An 18418-nucleotide genomic window follows, 5' to 3' on the forward strand; every position below is an offset into this window, starting at 1 on the left:
TTCACAAGCAAACGTTTGAATTTTGTTGAGTTTTTTTGGTGACTTTCAACAGCGCATGCTAGTGTTTATTTTTTGCATTAGTCTATCATATAAAGTTCCAATAAATATGCTGAGGTCTGTAGATGTAAAGCTCCAAAATGAGGGGGAAAAAAAAGTTGAAGTGGCTTAAATGGTTTTGTGAAGTACTGTATTAGCCCAAAATAGATCACTGTGACACTCTTTGAAACTGATCGAATGACATCAAGCTGAAACGAGTTCAGGAACCTTCTAGTTGACAAACGTGTCCTTTCTAAGTTTGGATCGTTTTCATCCTTCACTAGAAGGGAAAACACGTGTTGCAGTAGGACTACACTGGCTTCACATTGGTGCACCTTGCTTTTGGCCCGCCCCGACAGAAACAAACCCCGGCCCGTGATTGGGCTGCCGTGCGTCAGCTCAGTGGCCTGATTTTTCTCTGTGGCTGGCACTCCCCGCCCCGGCGACATCCGTGAACAACTTCTTGCTCATCAGAACAGAATGTGTGATATGTGGATGAAATCTTTGCCGTCTTTCACCGGAAGGGAAAGTTTTCAAAGATTTACAGGACCGGCACTAAGGTAGTAGGACGAGTTGTGGGTCTAAAACGTTTGTGCATTTAAAGCAAATATTTTTATGAAGTTTTTTTTTTAAAATCGTTATTATTATTTGCATAAAATCTGCACCTGTTTCTGAACGAATCTTCTGCAAAGAAGAGCCTGTCCAACCGGTCCGAGCGGGCAGCCACTGTCCCAGATCCAGGTGTTCATCTGGCGTTCCTGTCTCTGTGCTACTTACGGTCATCCGGTTCAGGTTTCAAACGTGACAAACAGGTTTAGGAACCGCCTCACAAGCGACTATAAGAAGGGATCCTCCAGAGCTGCGGACCACAACGAAAGAGAAGAGGTCACAGAAGCCTGATAAGAAGAAGAGAAGCAGAAACAAAACAAAAACAAAACAAAAAAAATCAGAGCAACTTCAATCAAGATGATGATGATGCAGCTGTCAGAAACCTCCAAGCAGAAGAACTCGCTCTTCAACGCCATGAACCGCTTCATCGGCGCCGTGAACGACATGGACCAGACCATCCTGGTGCCCAGCCTGCTGCGGGACGTCCCGCTGGAGGAGGACAGGGAGATGGGCGTCCTCAAGTCGGACGTGGAAGACGGGGACATGTTCAGCTACTACGAGCTGCTCAAGTCCATCCGCAGTGACATGGAGTGGGGCGTCCGGTGCGCGTCGGCCGACGAGCGGCTCAAGGAGAGCATGAAAGTCACCCGCTCGCACTCCTCCGCCTCCACCTGCTCCTCCATGTCCTCTTGTTCGGCGTCGTGCTCCGAGGAGGAGGACGAGGGAGAGGACGAGGACCTGCAGAAGCAATTCCAGTACCACCTGACCGGACTGCAGGGGGTTCTGTCCAAGCTGACCCAGCAAGCCAACTCTCTCACCAAGCGCTACAAACAGGAACTTGGCATCGGAGGATGGGGCCAGTAAAGAGAGACGCGCGCACAAACTGGACTGTCGATTTTTTAAATATATATATATATATATAGTCTTACTGGCTGAACTGAACTTTCTTCCTGATTTCTGCTGCTGATGAAAACAATCATCTGAAAGGTGGTGAAGAGGGCAGCGGCCACGTGGTCTTTGGTCCTGATTAAAGCATTACTGAAACTATTTAAGCCTCTATTTAACGTATTTATTACCTCCCGTCGTGTGCTCGAGCCACACACGGAAGCTCGTAATGTGGGGAAGAAGTGGACTGAACCAAGACTGACAAAGGACTCGTCATCTCCTCTACCGAGGTGACGGTGATGTCAGTGAGTTCACGCGGATTTGTCCTTTGCCGACTCTCTCGGCCTGATGTTTTGCTTAGATGTTGTTCTCTTTGCTTAGAAGGAGGCAGATGCTTACTGTACAGCTGCCCGTGATCTCTTCGTGTCCTACATGGTCAGTGAACTGGAATCAAATGATAATTCTCCTGCCAGGAGAATGATGAGGGTTTCCATGAGACGCTTGTCTCTGTTGTTATTGTCGCTTAGCCTTTTCGGTATTATTGTTATTGCAAGGTCCATCTGTCAAAACAAGCAATCACTTTTGTATGCAACTTTTTTTTTCTTTCTTTTTTTTTTCTTTTTACATATGTACGTGTACTTAATAAACTTTTATACAAATGTACTACTTTTTGGAGTGTCATCTTTCTACCTGACTGCATTTCTGTCACACCATAAGCAGCTTTCACATTTCACTACGCCATATTATTCTCAACTGTTACTGCAACATAAAAGTTAGCTTTTCTATTTTTTTTTTTTTTTTTTTGGTAATGATGTCACACCTAATAAGTGCTTGGATGTTAAAAAAAATAGTCACATATATTGCCTGTTATATTTTCAGGATAGGGATCTAACTAATAGAAACTGACTGTTGTAAAAATGTAGTTAAAAACTTTGAAACATTTAGCTATAAATTTAAATGTGCCGTAAAACCCACATTTGCATCCGTAGAGAGTTACACAAAAATTACTAATGATGATTCGTTTATTTCTTAGAGAAGACAAGCTATCCAGACCAACATAAGTGAAATACACCTGTTCTATTTCTAGAACTGAAATTTACTATGATTAATCCATTTTTGTGTGAAGTTGAGTTAGGTCAAACTAGCCTCATAGTTGCATTGCTACTGTAAATTCACAAAATCACTCAAACGAACCTGTACAATGACAGGAAGTAGGCAGGAAGATCTAAAAAAGCAAAACATTACAATCCAATCTAAAGAAACTTCAGTACAGATATAAAAAAAAAGGTCATTCCAATAACATCAGTCTGGAAAGGATAAGTAATTTGTAAGGTTTAGAAACAAAAAGCACGTCTGTGGAAAAGCTCCAGCACACCAAAACAAAAATAACCGCTAACCAAAAAGGAATCAAAGACTTGACTCAGATTAATTCAAAAGACATTTTGACGACGCCCAACACTTCTGGGAGAATATTCCATGGACTGATGAAACAAAAGTTAACCTTTTTGGGAAATAAACCTTCCATTACATTTAGTGCAAAACTAACAGCATAAGAAAACGAGGACTGCGTTATGATCTGGATCTGTTTAGCTGCCTATTAGCAGTCTTCTTGTCCGACTCTGATCCCTCGTCATGATTAATCTCAAACGATGGTCTTCTGCAGAACAATATCAGTATTTGTACCATTAATGTTCAAAATACACTGTTAAAATTTGCCTTTTTAGTGGTGCAAATTCACTGTAACACAATTAGCTTCAACGTGTTGGACATTAATTTTGGTGATAAACAATGCTTTGCGTAATTGAGTTCTAACAATATACCACTGACTGTGTTCTCCCAAAACAAGCTGTTAGTGGGGAAAGGTGGCTCGTGTGAGGACAAAACAACAACAGGAAAAATGACTTCATCTGTTTATGGTTTGGCTAAATACAGTAGCTTTGAAAGAGAGATACACATTTTGTGCAAGTTTAATTCTATAATTTAGCTTGCAATCATAGGCTACTTTATTTGGTAACAGTATTGCCAGTAGTTATATTAATAGAAGTTTTGCATGGTCACTTACTATGCTGAGTGTGTTTAAAGAGGGCTGTGACTAAATGGCTAGCAGGTTGAGAAACATTCCTTTTGTGTTAAGTTTCAAGTGCCAACACCTTGAACCACCGATACTCAGAGAACTGGAGTCAGTTTTGGTATGTTTGATGCTCCATGCAAAGCTGCAAAGGTGATTGGATCTGGAAATACATTTCTTTTCTTCTTTCAGATTTCGCAGCTGAATGAAAATCGAAATGCCTCAAACCTCTGTGAAGTGAGTTGGGTTAAATAACTTCACTCTGTTGAGAAACGTTGCTTCCGTTTCTGAATCTGAGTCGCGTTGTCTTAGTTATGTAACGCCTCAACATGAAAAACAGGAAAGAAATTCCAGGTTTCTTTCATTATTTTGCGGCTGACTCGCAACAAAGGTCGTGCGGGTGCAGCTGGACGTTCAGTGGCGCCATGAGTCAATGAAGTTCAACACCCTCTTTCGCCTTTGATTGCCTGGCATTATGGCTGCACACAAACAAGAAATAAAGCACAGAAAAGTCAGATTTAGCTCCAAGAGTTGGTCAATTTATTTTTACTATTACCATTAAACATTGCAAACATTTTTTTTTTTTAAAAGCTCACTGTATGTGTATTAATGACCAGCAATGAAGCAATTGTATGCAAAAGTTGTGAATTTCTTCCATTTTAAATAACATCTGTTCAACAACTTCTGCTTTCAAGAAACCAGACTTTCTTTAAATCCACTAAAATTCGTTTTGAGGAATATTTTTCAAGGTTTTTGCCATTTTAATTTGGCATGCACTGCTTTTTACTTTTTTTCTCATTTGTTAACTAAAAACATGGCATGCCTCAGTATTATGTGCAGTGAATTCCTTCAGAAATTGAGGATTTTGGATAACTGGATAACAAAATGAAGGAGCAGCATGTCAGAAATAAATGGGTTTTAAGAAATAAATGGGTTTTTGTCATTCTACAAATGAATCTGAACCTGAAATAAACTCATGGATGCAACATACATCAGTCTATTTTTGTGCAAAGTACCTGGCTAATATTGTTCTATAGGAACATAATTGCTTATATAACAAACTTTGCTGTCTTTTTTAAAAAAAAAAAGTGTACTGATGTAACAAAAACAATAAGAATAAAATGTATTTCTCTAGTACAAAGGCTTAGTAATAAACTAACAAGCATGAAATATGGATGTTACTTTAAAACGGTCTCCTGAACCAGATGTCTGTTGTATTTTAACCTCTGGAAAATAATTCATCTTAAATCTCACCCTAAATAAGCTTTATAAATAAAGTTTGATTGAACGATTGTAAATTAGCTTGCTAGTAGAACAGATACCACCACAAAGATAAGTGTACTGAATTGTAAAAGGAGGAAGTTATAAATAACCATATGATTAACGACAGAGATAATAGTGTTACAAAGTAAAACAAAAAATCTGGGCGAGGCATATTACTGTAAATTGTAGTTTTGTGTATATTGTCACCGCTGTAAGACAAAACCTTCGTATCACCAAAAATTAATCTTTTCAGGAAATAAACGGAAAAACAACAAATCCTGCTTCTGAATGTAAACTTACACTGTTTCGTCAAAGTTAAGTGCTTTTTTAAAAAAATACACAGTTCAATGGAAATTTAACCCCAGACAAATTTGGAGTGTGATCAAAGTTGATTTTCCCAAGAACACAAAAATGAATTTAATAGACTGATTAAACATGTTAAGTAAAAGTTAACATGTTAGGAGTGGCTTTATATGATGTAAAAACTACTGTTAGAAGGGCAGCGACAACAAAAGCTTCAGGACAAAGACGCAGTATAACACACCTGTAGGCAGTTCATCCATGTTTCGTAAGAGCGGTTAGACGACTTTTCACCTCTTACAGATATAATCTTAGTTACATAACACGTTTGTGCTTTGTCCTTATGGACATTCATGGTCATTACCTTTACTATATAAATCCCTACTCATTCGTAGCAAAATAAGAGGTTAATTTAAGAGTATGCCAACAATCAACATGCACTAATGCATACTATTCAGACTGTAATGCATAGTTTTTAAATTGCTTTACAGAAATAGTGTGATCTTATTTACTCAGAAGTGACCGGGCAAGGGTTCAAACTATGTGTAATTTAATCGGCGTATAAATATGAATGCAGGTTGTCAAGACAACCATAGTAACTCTGGAGGAGCTGCAGAGATCCACAGCTAAGATTGGAGAATTGGTTGATGTTTAACTTTTAGTCGTGCGCTCCGTAATTCTGGTTACGTCGCTGGCAAGATTTTACGTGATAAAGAAAAAATGGCAAAGAGAAAGCAGTTGTTGAAAGAAAGTCGTAAATGTCGCCTTTGGAGTTTTTCACAAACCACAGCAAACATGTTGGTGAAGTTGCTCTCAGAAGAGAGATAAAACTAAGCTAACATTCTATATGTGGTAGAAGCCCTGGAGATACCACAAATTTCATGAAAGGTACTGGTGGCAGGATCATGCATATAGTAAGCTGGCCTAGCTCAATTGAAGGCAATTCTGGAAAAGGAAAACATTTTTGGGAGGTAAAACCGAAACATACAGCCAAAGGAATTCCATCCATTTTGTGAGAGACCCAGAATTTCAGTCTCCACATGTACAAAATTGGTGCAGACCTATTCAAAAGTACTCTATCACATAAGATCCCAATAAAATACATTAATATTTATGTTTGTAACATAATTACATTTGAAAAAGCTCAAGGGTTACACATTCTTTAGGTTAGGATTCTTAGGACAATTTTATTAAAAAACTTAAGTTTCTATACTTAAATGCTGAATATATAAAATGTTTTCCTCTGAGTGGAATTTCAAAAGAACCCAAAAATATGTCAAGCGTGTTTGAACTTCCAAAACATTTTTTTCCCCTCATGTCACAGGGTTTCATCGGTGTTTCCCTTTGTGTCCCTTCTCGCGCACGGTAGTAACAGGAAGTAAAAGGAAAGCTACAACCAAACCATAACAAGCTGAGCAGAAATATCTATTTTAAGGACGTGTTATCTTAAAATGGACTCTCGGAGTTTCATTAACGAGTCACGCTGCATGTTTTTTAACTCCTCCTCAAAGGACAATCGATGTGTAAGTAGCCACTGTTAAGAGTAGCAGCAGCAGCTTTAGCTTTGGAGCTAATTAGCCACATAATCACGTTGCTTGTCAGTTTGTAGTAGAAAATTATTGTTATTATTAACATGAGTATTATTTATCAATGATGTTTTTTTGGGGGGGGGAGAGGGTCAGTGATTATCAGTTGGCCAATTGATGAACGGAGCTTGATAACTGCATGTTTTCTCATGCTAATAATAGCAGTGAGCTGCCAGGCATCCTGAATAATTAGCATCATTTCACCGTTGCTCATAGGAATCCCACTGAATCAGCGCCAGTTTTCAGGTATAGGTTTATTAACCCCGAAAAGACGTCGATCTGTAAAAATACCCAGCAAACACGGGCTACAAAACAAACTAATACTGTAAATGGAGCTATAACTAACACCTCATTAGCATCAGGAAGTGAATGATGTTATATATGTTCAAGAGACATGATGACACAGAAATTTAGTTCTGTATTTCCCACAACTGAGAGTTTGAATTCATTGCATTAGCTGTGTGAAGCTCTTTCACAAATGCAGTTCCTGTCAGAACATCACAGTCATCACCATTAATTTGGGCATTTCATTTTGACTTATTTTTCATAAAACTTCATTAAAACTGAAATACAAGAATAGGTTGCACTATTTTTAACTTATTTAGGATTTTTTTTCCTAATCCACACTGTTTCAAAACTAAATTTACGATTTTAACGATAATAATGATATTAATAATATTTTAGTACAGTAATAAGTATTATTATTGCCATCATGAGTATCTGTCATAATTCTGGATGGATATTTGAACTTTAATGATCAGATATGGTAGCAGTCATATAAATGGGTTGGTTTTCTGGCACCGACGTGCCATTCTAGCATATTCTAAATATTTTCAATAAGACTGGGGTTGCGGCTTTAAGCAGGCCTTTCAGGAAGCATTCCAAATCCAGTTTTGATGGGTTTGACAGATTAATGTCTTTTTTTCAAATGATCAACTTCTCCAGGTATTAACTAACCGACCCAAACAGACAAACAAGAAAATCACTTAGGATTAGGCCTGTCACGATAGCAAATTTTGCTGAGCGATTAATTGTCTCAAAAAGTTATTGCAATAAACGATAATATTGTTTGAAGACCTTTTTACACTGATTTAATGGAAATGACGTAATAATACATGCGATTTCCTGCCAAAGATAGATATACTTTATTTTCAAAAGAATATTTAACACTGGAGCTGATAAACAAAATAAACAAAACAACCAAAAACAAAAATAAAATGGATTCTCAGTCTCCATTAACAATAAATGTACTTGAATAAAAACTAAACAACATAAAGCCAAAGTGGAAATAAATACTGCATTCAACCAAAAGAGTGCAGATTATGAAGTCTGTATATTATGTTGCCCTTCAGTGATAATTAGATTTAAATAGAGAAAATGGGCACATCGACTACCTGATGCAATAGTTCACACTACATGATTTTTGCTCCTATTTTTCCCCTTACAACAATCTTAAAACGTTGGTCTTTCTAAGACTGTGTGGTGTGTTACGGTAGATCATCGTTGCCGCTCCGATCCAAATCAGGGGTTTTTCCCCGACTGGGATCTTAACGCAGCCTGTTGAATGTGACAGGTAGCCAATCAGAAAGCGCAGATTCTCCTCCGTGTTTTCTGAGGGGAAATTACGGAGGAGAATCCCAAACAGCTGACACGGAGCAACCGACGCCCGACGTGGAAACAACTTAATGTTTATTCAAAGAATATAGAAATGACAAGAGGAGGAGCTGGAGCGAAATTGCTACCGCAGTTGATAAACCCGGTAACTTTTCAGCTGTTCTTCGTTAACGTGACGTAAGGACTGACACTAGTTACATGCATTGCAGGTAGATTGTAGTAAAGCAATGATTAATGTCTGGTTTTAAAATTAGTTCACTGAACTTGTAGCCATTATTTTGTGCAAATTGTTGGACACCACACGGCAGGAACGAACCAGATCGAACCGTTATACCTAGAATTTCTGTCGGCTAATGTGTGGTCTGTCAGGTTTTGAAAATGGGCCGACAATCGGCCGACAGCTCTAAGATCGTGTAGTGTGTGCTGGGCTTTACACTAAGGAAATGAGAAAGGAGGGTCAGTGGAGAGCACTGGAGTTGAGCCTTTTTTCATTCGGTGTCATCAACAGAAAGAGAAAAAGGCCGGAAGAGACGATAATGCCGATAATTGAAATGACGTCGATAGTTTTAATTTATCGTACGATTAATCGATTTATCGTTTATCGCGACAGGCCTACTTAGGATGTTCAGGAACAACCTAAGAACTACTAAAGCCTACTATGAACTGGAAGTTGCTAAAGTGCTGCTGTCTTCAGTAAAGCAGCTGTTACATCAACATGGACTCTGATGGTACTAAGCTAGAAAAAAGCCTTAAGCATGACTGAAATTTTGCAGCTACCTTCATAGACAAGCCAAACGTCTCCCAGATAAAACTGTATTGATTACAAGAGACAAATATTGAGGTTTTTGGCCACAAGTAAATGTAGTAGATTTTGAGGAATCAAATTGAGAGAGGCCTTATATATCAAGCACGGTGGAGGGACCAGCAAGCAGATGATCTTTATTCTTGCTTCCAGGAATACCATTGCACAAGGGTTCGGAGGGATGATGAAGGAGGACTCTAAATATCCAGCCAGATCTATTACATAAGCTTGTTGAAGTTTACAAATAGCATCTGGTTTCTCTGTAACTTTCCAAGAAATGTTTACCCGAATGTATATTTGGGGTTGTATGTAAATATTAGTAGTTCAGCACTGCTTGGATCAGAGAAAATTCACAATACATTTAAACTTGCATTCCCAGTTCTTGTTTTAAACATACAAACGTATGTAAACTTCTGAGCGGCAGTATAAGTGATGTCTTACATCAGAATTAAGAGTTCCTCTGTCATGGCTGCCGGGTAACTGCTATTTGAATTAAATAATACTTTACTGTGCATAGATATGCTGACAATTTTTTTAAACAGCCATTAGAAAGGATTTTGGTTCAGTTTGATAGAAAAACACTCCTGCAACTCTTATGTAAATATTAGACTTTCTTGAAGTTGGTGTATTAAAAAAAGTACACACAACACAGACAGTGAAGGCCATCAGACAGTAAACAGTAAATGCCTCGTAGATGTATCACATTACCATCATGAGGTGGGATGGTGTGTGCCCCACATTGTATGTGTGGGGCACACACAGTAACCCAACATCACTGAGTTATCTGGACCGAGTCACTTAGTGAACTGACTTCAAAATAATTCATTTGAGTTTTGATCAGTTTTGTTAAGCAGCCCTTTTTTTTAAGGTAGTTTTAAAAATGTAACCTGGTAACCCCTGGTACCAGCAAACCCTCCATACTTACTGGGAATGCACCAAATCACTTTTTTCATGTTCGATACCGATACAGATATCTGAGGTTTAGTATCAGCTGATACCAATCCAATACAGAAAAACAGTGCTGAATTGACTCAAAACATCTCTTTTTTAACACATACATAAATGTAGTAAATTACAAATGTATTTGATAACTCTGCACCAGTACAGCACGCTTAAATACACCAGTAGCTTCATAAGCTTGGTCAAACATGTAAAAAGAACACAGCTTTAATTTGTTCAGTCAGTGCAATTAGGAGTATAGCAGCGAATGTGAAACTAATTATAAAAAAACTGAAATTGACAAAAACAATAGATTGACTTATCTTGGTTAAACATGTAAAATAAATAACTTTATACCATGATGTCGCTCAGAGCACAAAGCATAGAATTAAACTGAATAGATCTTATAAGATTTTGGATTATGGATCTGGCATGATGCCACCGATCCCCATTCTGAAATCTTCTCCAACATTGGGACCGATACCAATATTAATATCGAATCGGTGCATCCCTAAATATGGAAGATGTTTCAATTATTCAATAGATAGATGTTTTGTAAAAACAGCAACATGTTGCAGTAATGCTTTTTCCCCCCAGGCCTTTATATAGATTATCAAAGTGATCGAAGGATGTTTTCCTTTTTGTTTGCTTGTTGACGATGCGGCTTTCCTCCCATACTGCTGCTAACCGTGTGTAACACAATAACAGCGACGTTCCAGATCTGAGCGCGTGGGCATGCCCTTCTCTGCTTTGCATGCGAGACGTCTGCTGGCCTTTTCATTTTCCCCGAAGCCCGCCGGACTGAGTAGCAGCTTTCTCATTCTCTTCATTCCTCGGTGCTTTTCCTTTCATTTCGGCGCGCCACTATCCTCTGAGTTTAGCAAACATGCAGAGCGTCTGGTCCCTAGCTCTGCTCATTATCACATCTGCCTGCGTCTGTACGTCGTGTGTCTCTCAGCTGTCACTAACCAGCACCCCCTTCCCACATCCCCCCTCTTTGTTTGCTGCCTGGCAAAATAGGTCGGATTCGTGTGGATGTGACATCCGCGAACACCTTTGAGTACACGTCTCAGGTGTCAGTACATTGCAGCTGTTTATGTTTAGTGAGCTGGAGTACTCTGAGTGCAAATTAAATTTTGCAATCCCTCCCCAGTCTCTGGTGTGTTTGCATACACATACACAAACACACACACACACACACACAGGTAAGCTGGAACAAATGGCAGTCTTGTCGTCCTGTTGGCGTTTAAGCTCGTGATTATTATGATGATAGCGCAGCATTTTCTCCGCACTTCCGAATATGTTTCCAGAGGGCTTTACCTGAAACAAATTGCAAAACACACGGTTAAGTGTGCCAACCATTTTAATATGTCGTGAGCCATGGACTAATCAATTGTTTCTGTTTCACAGGCGGTGATTTTATCAGTAAAACGAGCCACAGGAACCTTCTCCTTAATCGGATGGTGAATATTTCCCTGTCTTTTATTCTATCAAATTAGCTGAGCATGAAATGTAAAGGGGATTTGTGTTTTCCCAATTTAGAAAGCCTGTTTATTTCCCTTTAAATGGTTCAACGTTTGTAATGGGTTAATCAGCAGAGGGGGTTGTGCCCACTAACAACTTGTCAAATTCTATTTGCCAATACCGAGTAGGTCTCGATGGAGGCAGTGGGATATTGTGGGGAGGCATCTTCCTTACTGGAAACATAAGCAATCGACATAGGGTTGGGCAAAATGACTTCAGAATAAAATCTTCAATTGTTTTACACCAGGTCTGGATTTCGATTTTAATAATTTTTTATTCTCTAAGGAAGAAATTACAAATAACAAGGGATATTTTCAAAAAGTGGCTCCATCATCCCATTAAATCATCCCTTCTGTGAATTGTACGGTAGAGTATTAGGGCCAGAGTATGAGATTTAAAAAAAAAATTTATTATGAGAATATAGTCATATCACTAGCAGCATAAAGATGCAATTTTACCAGAAGAACATCTTAAAATTAAGAGAATAAAGTTGTTTCAGTAAAAAAAAAAAAAGTGCTTGGGCAATTAATTTTTTATCTTTTGTGTTAGAGTTCTCATGAGATTACTGTTTCATTCTACTAATATTAAGACTTTATTCTCGTGATATTAACACTTTAATATATTCCAGAAACATTATGACTTTTTATTTTTGTTAAAAACACATCATAGCCTGACCCTTATACTTTGTGGTAGAGTTGGCTTGAATTCAAAGTCCAAATAAATAGAAGCTGTAAGCCTGCTTGTCAACCAAGATGGCCGCCCTGGGTGTGCTGATATCACTCTGAACTATTGATACCCAAGGACCGCTCAAATAAAATCCAAATTTTCCGAACAGTTTTAAAAAAAACAAAAATTTGATTAATCGATAAAACCCATTTATCGCCCAGCCCTAATTTGAAGGAATCACAATGCAGAGAAATGTTCAGATGACTTCCCTCGGCCACTGTAATCTCACATCCCAGCTCTTAGCGACTGAACTCTTTCTCTCTATAAGTCACAACGCTTTCCTTCCTGTAGCAGGGAGTATCAGAGACTCCATCCAGAATTTGGGAGTTGAGACGATGGACTGCAGTCTTGCTTTCACTGCCGTGATGAAGTCTGGATCTCTGAGTTTGACTGTTTGTGTCAGAGTAACACATCCTAAATGCTGGTTGAAAAAAGGGATGCCATCCCACAGTAGAGCGAGACCAATCTGGTGACCATCGTAAAGAGAAGGTGCCAGGCTATTGTGGTTGTGTGCGGTTTTCCAAAGCAATACAATACCTCCTGTTTGCTAAATAAATAGTTTGTCCAACTTTATCTGTCTGATCCAATTAACAAGCGTCAAAAAAGAGTCAGTAACAGAATAGGTTGTGATGCTTTTATGGGTAAAACCCTTATGCACAGTTTTGCTTCTCGAACCAGAAATGCTTTTTTTTTTTTTTTTTTTTTTTTTTTTAACAATGTGCTGCTGTTTAAAGGGAAATAAACAGGCTTTTAAATGGCACATTATTTTTAACAAGAAGCATTGCTACTGCAAAGCAATAATCAGGCAAACAAAATGTTCTTACCTTTTGAGCTGTGTTTCTTAAATGAGCTGTTGAGTTTTCCTTCCTAAAGAAAAATAAAGGACCTCATATTTCGCATGTGTAGTAAACAGATATGTTAAATCTGTAATTGAGACTCTGAAATTAGTTGTATGTGAATTGCATTCATCTGCCAACATTAGGGCGGCACCGTATCAGAAAACCATGCAGTGTTTCTGAAAACATTTTACAAGTCCATTAAATAAATTATATTATTTAAAAATCTATTTATTTCAAAAACTTTAGCACTAAGTGAAACACTTTAAATAGAGTTGTTTCTGTTCATTATGATAATTTTCTACTTGCAGTTAATGAAAATATGAAACAATATTTTTTAGTAATAAAAAGTGGACTTATTGAAACGTATCCTTAATACCATCTTAAAGGTTGTTCCCTGCAAAATATGCTTCAATCTGACAAATGAGCCTTATCAGAAAGCATATTCTAACTTATTCAGTATTAATGTATACATTATATGTTTTGAAATGCCCCAAAATTTTCATAACAATCTGGTGGAGTCCACCACAAAATTAAAAAAGAGTCATCATTTGATCTGTCTTCCAAAAATAACGACACAAACAGATTGACAGACTGACAGAGAAATGGTTTACCAGGCAAAAACAATCTTCTTCGGTGGCCATCTTGGTCACATTCTCCAAAGAGGCGCAGGCCAGGCTTGTGAAATGCTAAGGCCACTGATTCTATACACTAAGGGCAGGCTAATTGGCAAAGGAGGTGTGAAAAATATTAAGAGCAAAACAATTATTTCTTCACATGATATTTTCTTGCCACTCAAATTAATGTTGGATTATTCCAAAATTGTCAGTGCGAGATTATGCTGTTGCAATAGAACATTCATTTATTTACAGGCCCTAACATGTTAACCATGGGTGCCAATAAAAGAGACAATTAAGAACAAAATAACAAAGAGGAGTTAGTGGTTATAAGTGGTTGAGTGATAATTGTCGGTGCTCATTAAGGACATGGCAGCACCTGTCTTGGCCGTTGTAAATAAATTGTGTCATCTCGGCAATAATTGATGTCATTCTTAACGGGAGCATACCGTAGTCTGCAAGTTTCAGTAACACCAGCTGCAAACGATTCATATTGCAGCCCATTTACTACAACTTCAGGCTGCACTGCAACAAATAAGCAGTAAAAAGTAACAAGGTAAATAAAGTTTTGGGGGAAAAAAAGAAGTCTTAACGAAAAGTACAATTAAAAAAAATTTTGTTCATTCAGGCTTAAAGCCTAACATCTGAGGTGCCTGGAAACATCCTATACTTAATCGGTTGTGCATTTGCACGAAAATAACCTAAAGAACCGGATGCCATCCAATGAGCTCGGATGAGATTTGTGTTATAGATCTGAGGTGTGGTGGGCCGGATGGAACAGTTAATCATGACATTAACCTTTACAACCAAGTTTTAACCTTTATACTAATCATGTCATAAATTCGATATTCATAAAGCGTTTAGCTCTTTTTAAATCTTAACGTGGTTGATTGATTTCTGGAGGACTGGGGGTGCTGTGTATGCGCCACACCCAGCGCCATCAGGTGTGGCATTAACTTAATAATGCATAAAATGCTCATGGAGGGGGCTCCTCTCTGTTTTCTTGATTAAGTTGAAAATATAAGATTAATTTTGGCGCTCTGGAAATCCCAGTCCAGAGCAAAATTATTTATAAAACCCTCACTTTAAAAGTTATTATTAAATTAAGTAGAAGTTTAATACTGCAGTGTGTGAATCTCATTATAGTTTTCTTTTCTTCCTCTCCTCAGTGTTTTCATGCTGTTTGTAATCTGGCTGCTCCGACGCTATCAGTCCTTGGCTCAGGTAAATTTGCACTACACTGCACGCTGCCTCTCCGACGGTTCTTTTTTTCTTTTCTTTTTTTTTTTTCCTGTTTGCTCCATTTCCACTGGAAATCTGTTCAATTAGCCATGGTAAATCTTGGCGTAATTGAACCCAATTAAAATGCACAGATTAATGAATCGGGGGGTGTTAATTGACTCACGGTCATTCTGTGATAGCGACTGCCGTCCCGAGCTTCTTTTTTTTTTTATTCCCCCAACATCCCTCCCCTCTCTTCAAGCGAAGCTGTTTAAATAAACGTAATATTTATGGATTTCTTCCCCCACCTTCTCACTCTCCCGCTTCCGAGTCCCTCTTCTTTATATTGCAGGGATTTAGCTTTCATAGAGAGTTTGTTTGCGGTGTTGCTATGAGCGTGCAGCTTCAGGATGATTTTGTGTTTTCTGAACCCGGTCCGGCGGGTCCGTCTGGTTTAGCCGCGCGGCACGCTATCCTTGTAATCTGAAGTAAATGACAGTTTAGCGTGAAGCTCTCCGACGGAAACCCATTACCTCTGGACTACATTGCTGAGAGCGACCTCGCGTCCCCCTACGCTTCCCCTCCCCCACATCTCATTCCTCCTCCTCTTCTTATACAACATAAACCTTCTCCTTACTTGCATCCTCTCTGAAAAGGTTATCTGTCAGTCAGTAGTCTTTAGTGCTCTCAAGGCCCTCCTGCGCGCTTATTGTGTCTTCCCATCCCTCCCCCACCCCCTTCGCGTAGCCTTGGCAGGGTCACTGCAAGACATGAATTGATAAAGGGCTCTGTGTGTGTTTGTGTGTGTGTGTGTGTGCACGCGCGTGTTTCTCTCGCTGTGTGCAGCCGCAGATTATTGCCGCCACTGCAGGGAAATATGAGTGGTGTGTACCATGGTTCCTGTAGTCTGCGGATTATTGATTTGTTTTACATAAAATGAACAATTTCAGAGAGGAAACAGGAGAAGTGCGTCTGCTGTGATAATTTTCCAGCGTTGTCACGGAGATGGCATTCAGCAGACTTCCTGGACAAGTACGAAGCATATCCTGTAGTATCATAAACAGTCTGTCTGTCCACCCGTAAAACCAACTATCCAGCCAACTGTCCAACCATTTCGAATCAATTCTTCCTTCTGACCTTCTGTCGGTCCAACTATCCATTCATTCATTTTAATTGTCTATTCAACCATCCATTCATCCATCCATCCGTCCTTCACCTTTTTGCAGATTCTGTATTTAAACGTGGGGGAGCACTGTTGCTTCACAGACAGGCTGTGTGTTTTAATGCATCTGGGCTCTGCATGGAGGTTGCAGGTTCTCGCTGCGGCTGCGTGTTCTCTGCGCACTCCGGCTTCCTCCAAAATAACAATATACAGAATGTGAGGTGGTAATTGGTCTTTCTAAAATGCCCTTAATTGTGTGTGGGTCAAGGCCCTGTGATGGACTGCGAACTTGTTCAGTGTGCATCCCGTTTCTCGCCCGAAGACTGCTCAAGATTGGCAACCCCTTCCTGCAAGGTTAAGGGAATTTGGACAATTCATGCATGCAGACACATTTACAGTCAGAGGCAGAGGTCAGGCTGCAGTCCCAGCAGAAAATTCATCGGGAACTTCTGTGCTTATACCTTACAAATTGAAAATGGTAAAAGAAAATGGACAGAAAAGTCGGCAAATATGATTCTTTTAAAAGTATGGGATTTTTATATGAAAAATGAGTAGAAACGCGGCTACGCCGAGCTGTCGGCTGCATTAGAAATCATTCCAGCTATAATTTGTCGTCCTCCTTACGCGAACATTAATGCACTCGGGCATTTTCACTCAGGGTGTTACATTTGAAATTCCTTCTTCATGTCTTTCTCTTAAATTTTCACGCCACAGAAGATGATTCTCAGCCTGACTGTAGCCGCCTTCTTCGACAGCGTAGCATATGTCATGGTGAGTTACTCTTGTCTGTTACACTCAACGCAGACTGTGGCTGAGCCTTTTTTTAAATGCTTTCCCATGCTACTTCTCGCTCGTTCTCCAGGGCGAAACCCATCCGAAGGGATCTCTCTGCAACTTCCAGGCCTGGTGGCTGACATACTTCGGTAAGGCAGGCTTAAATTAATTGCTCGCTGGCACGGCTTGCACGAGCCGAGCGAGGAGCGGAGAAAATAGCTGCGATCTAACACACGTCTGATGCAGAGCTCATGCATCACCTCAGCAAATAATATTGCTTTGTCATTTCCTTTTTATCGCTCCTGAGCAAAATGTGCCTAAACAAGTTGGGAGTTGCTTCCAGAAATGATGCAGGTCATTGTGTGAGTTTATTACATAATAAACTGCTGGTTTCAGTTGAAGACTCTGGTTTAACTTCATAACACTATTTTGGACAAAATTCTTGGTAGCTTATAGCATGAGAAGCACCAACCTAGCAATCTAGTGAAAACTAAATTTTGGTCTTGCATTTGGGCACGACAGTTCCACTTTCCGATCTATTGCTGTCGGCGTTATGTCTGATTGATTTGATGTTTACGGACAACAAATCTGAAAAGGGTGCCTCCAGCAACAACAAAACAAAGAACAGTTTTAGATGTAAACCCAAATTTAAGCTGGTTAGTCTTTCAAAAGGCAGAGGAGGATAATGGTATCAATAAAACTGTAGCTTTTCTTGCAGGATGATTCATCGCCCCCTTGAACTTTTCCGCAGTCTGTCACATAACAGCGGTAAACTTTAATGTATTTTATTGCGAATTTTATGGGGGAGATCAAGACAAAGTCGTGCATGACTTTAAATTGGAAGAAAATAGATACATCGTTTTCAGAAATCCCTTTACAAAGAAGGTGCATGCAGCCCAGTGAGCCGAGGCTTTGTGAATTCACGTTGTGCCGCAGTTACAGCTGCAAGTCCTTTGGGGTATGTCTGTACCAAGTCTTGTCACAGATACTCACATGGATTGAATTGAGGTCTGAACTTCCTTTCATTCTCAAGTTTTTTGCTGCATCCAAGAGGTTTTCTTTCAGTATTGTCCCGTGTTTGACTCCAGCCAGACAGCCTGATATATCCGTCACTCTGTAGATAGTTTGTTCAGGGTGAAGTGCAGTGTTAATGTGGCATTTTGTATTTAGACCAAAGCACTTTCTTTCACATGTTTGCTGCCTCCCTTGACCTGTGGTAAACTGCAAACTGGACCACTCTTCTATGAAAGCCCGATATGCGGAGTGCATAGCCTCCCTGTTGACAGAAACGTCCACCTGAGCGGTGGATCTCTGCAGAACCTCCAATGTTACCATGGGCCTATTGAGTGGTGCAGGGATGAATGCAGTGGACAACCATGTCATTTTTGCCTCGTTATTTAATGATTTATGATGGCTTAGTCAGCAGCAAATTACACACTATCTAAAACAAACAGGA

The 18418-nt window shown here is 39.3% G+C and overlaps 2 protein-coding genes across 4 annotated transcripts in view; both read left to right on the top strand.

Annotated features, from left to right (window-relative positions):
- Positions 1 to 545: 545 nt before the first annotated feature.
- LOC114148719 (mid1-interacting protein 1-B-like) lies at positions 546 to 2193 on the top strand. Its single transcript, XM_028024167.1, has one exon. It carries the CDS (start codon positions 1003 to 1005, stop codon positions 1507 to 1509), a length of 507 nt encoding a protein of 168 aa, XP_027879968.1. The 5' UTR covers positions 546 to 1002; the 3' UTR covers positions 1510 to 2193.
- A 4324-nt stretch (positions 2194 to 6517) lies between these two features.
- Positions 6518 to 18418, top strand: part of LOC114148577 (cyclic AMP receptor-like protein A) — a 76898-nt gene continuing 64997 nt past the window's right edge. For 2 of the 3 annotated variants that reach the window (XM_028023948.1, XM_028023950.1), the window contains exons 1-5: positions 6518 to 6684; positions 11513 to 11565; positions 14975 to 15029; positions 16903 to 16959; positions 17051 to 17111. In XM_028023948.1, coding sequence (XP_027879749.1) covers positions 6613 to 6684; positions 11513 to 11565; positions 14975 to 15029; positions 16903 to 16959; positions 17051 to 17111 — 298 coding nt within the window. In that variant the 5' untranslated portion in view covers positions 6518 to 6612. The remainder of the gene's footprint in view (positions 6685 to 11512; positions 11566 to 14974; positions 15030 to 16902; positions 16960 to 17050; positions 17112 to 18418) is intronic. The other variant, XM_028023949.1, reaches the window with a different exon arrangement.

Source organism: Xiphophorus couchianus, chromosome 7 (assembly GCF_001444195.1).
Source record: "Xiphophorus couchianus chromosome 7, X_couchianus-1.0, whole genome shotgun sequence".
In the NCBI taxonomy this organism is placed as follows: Eukaryota; Metazoa; Chordata; class Actinopteri; order Cyprinodontiformes; family Poeciliidae; genus Xiphophorus; species Xiphophorus couchianus.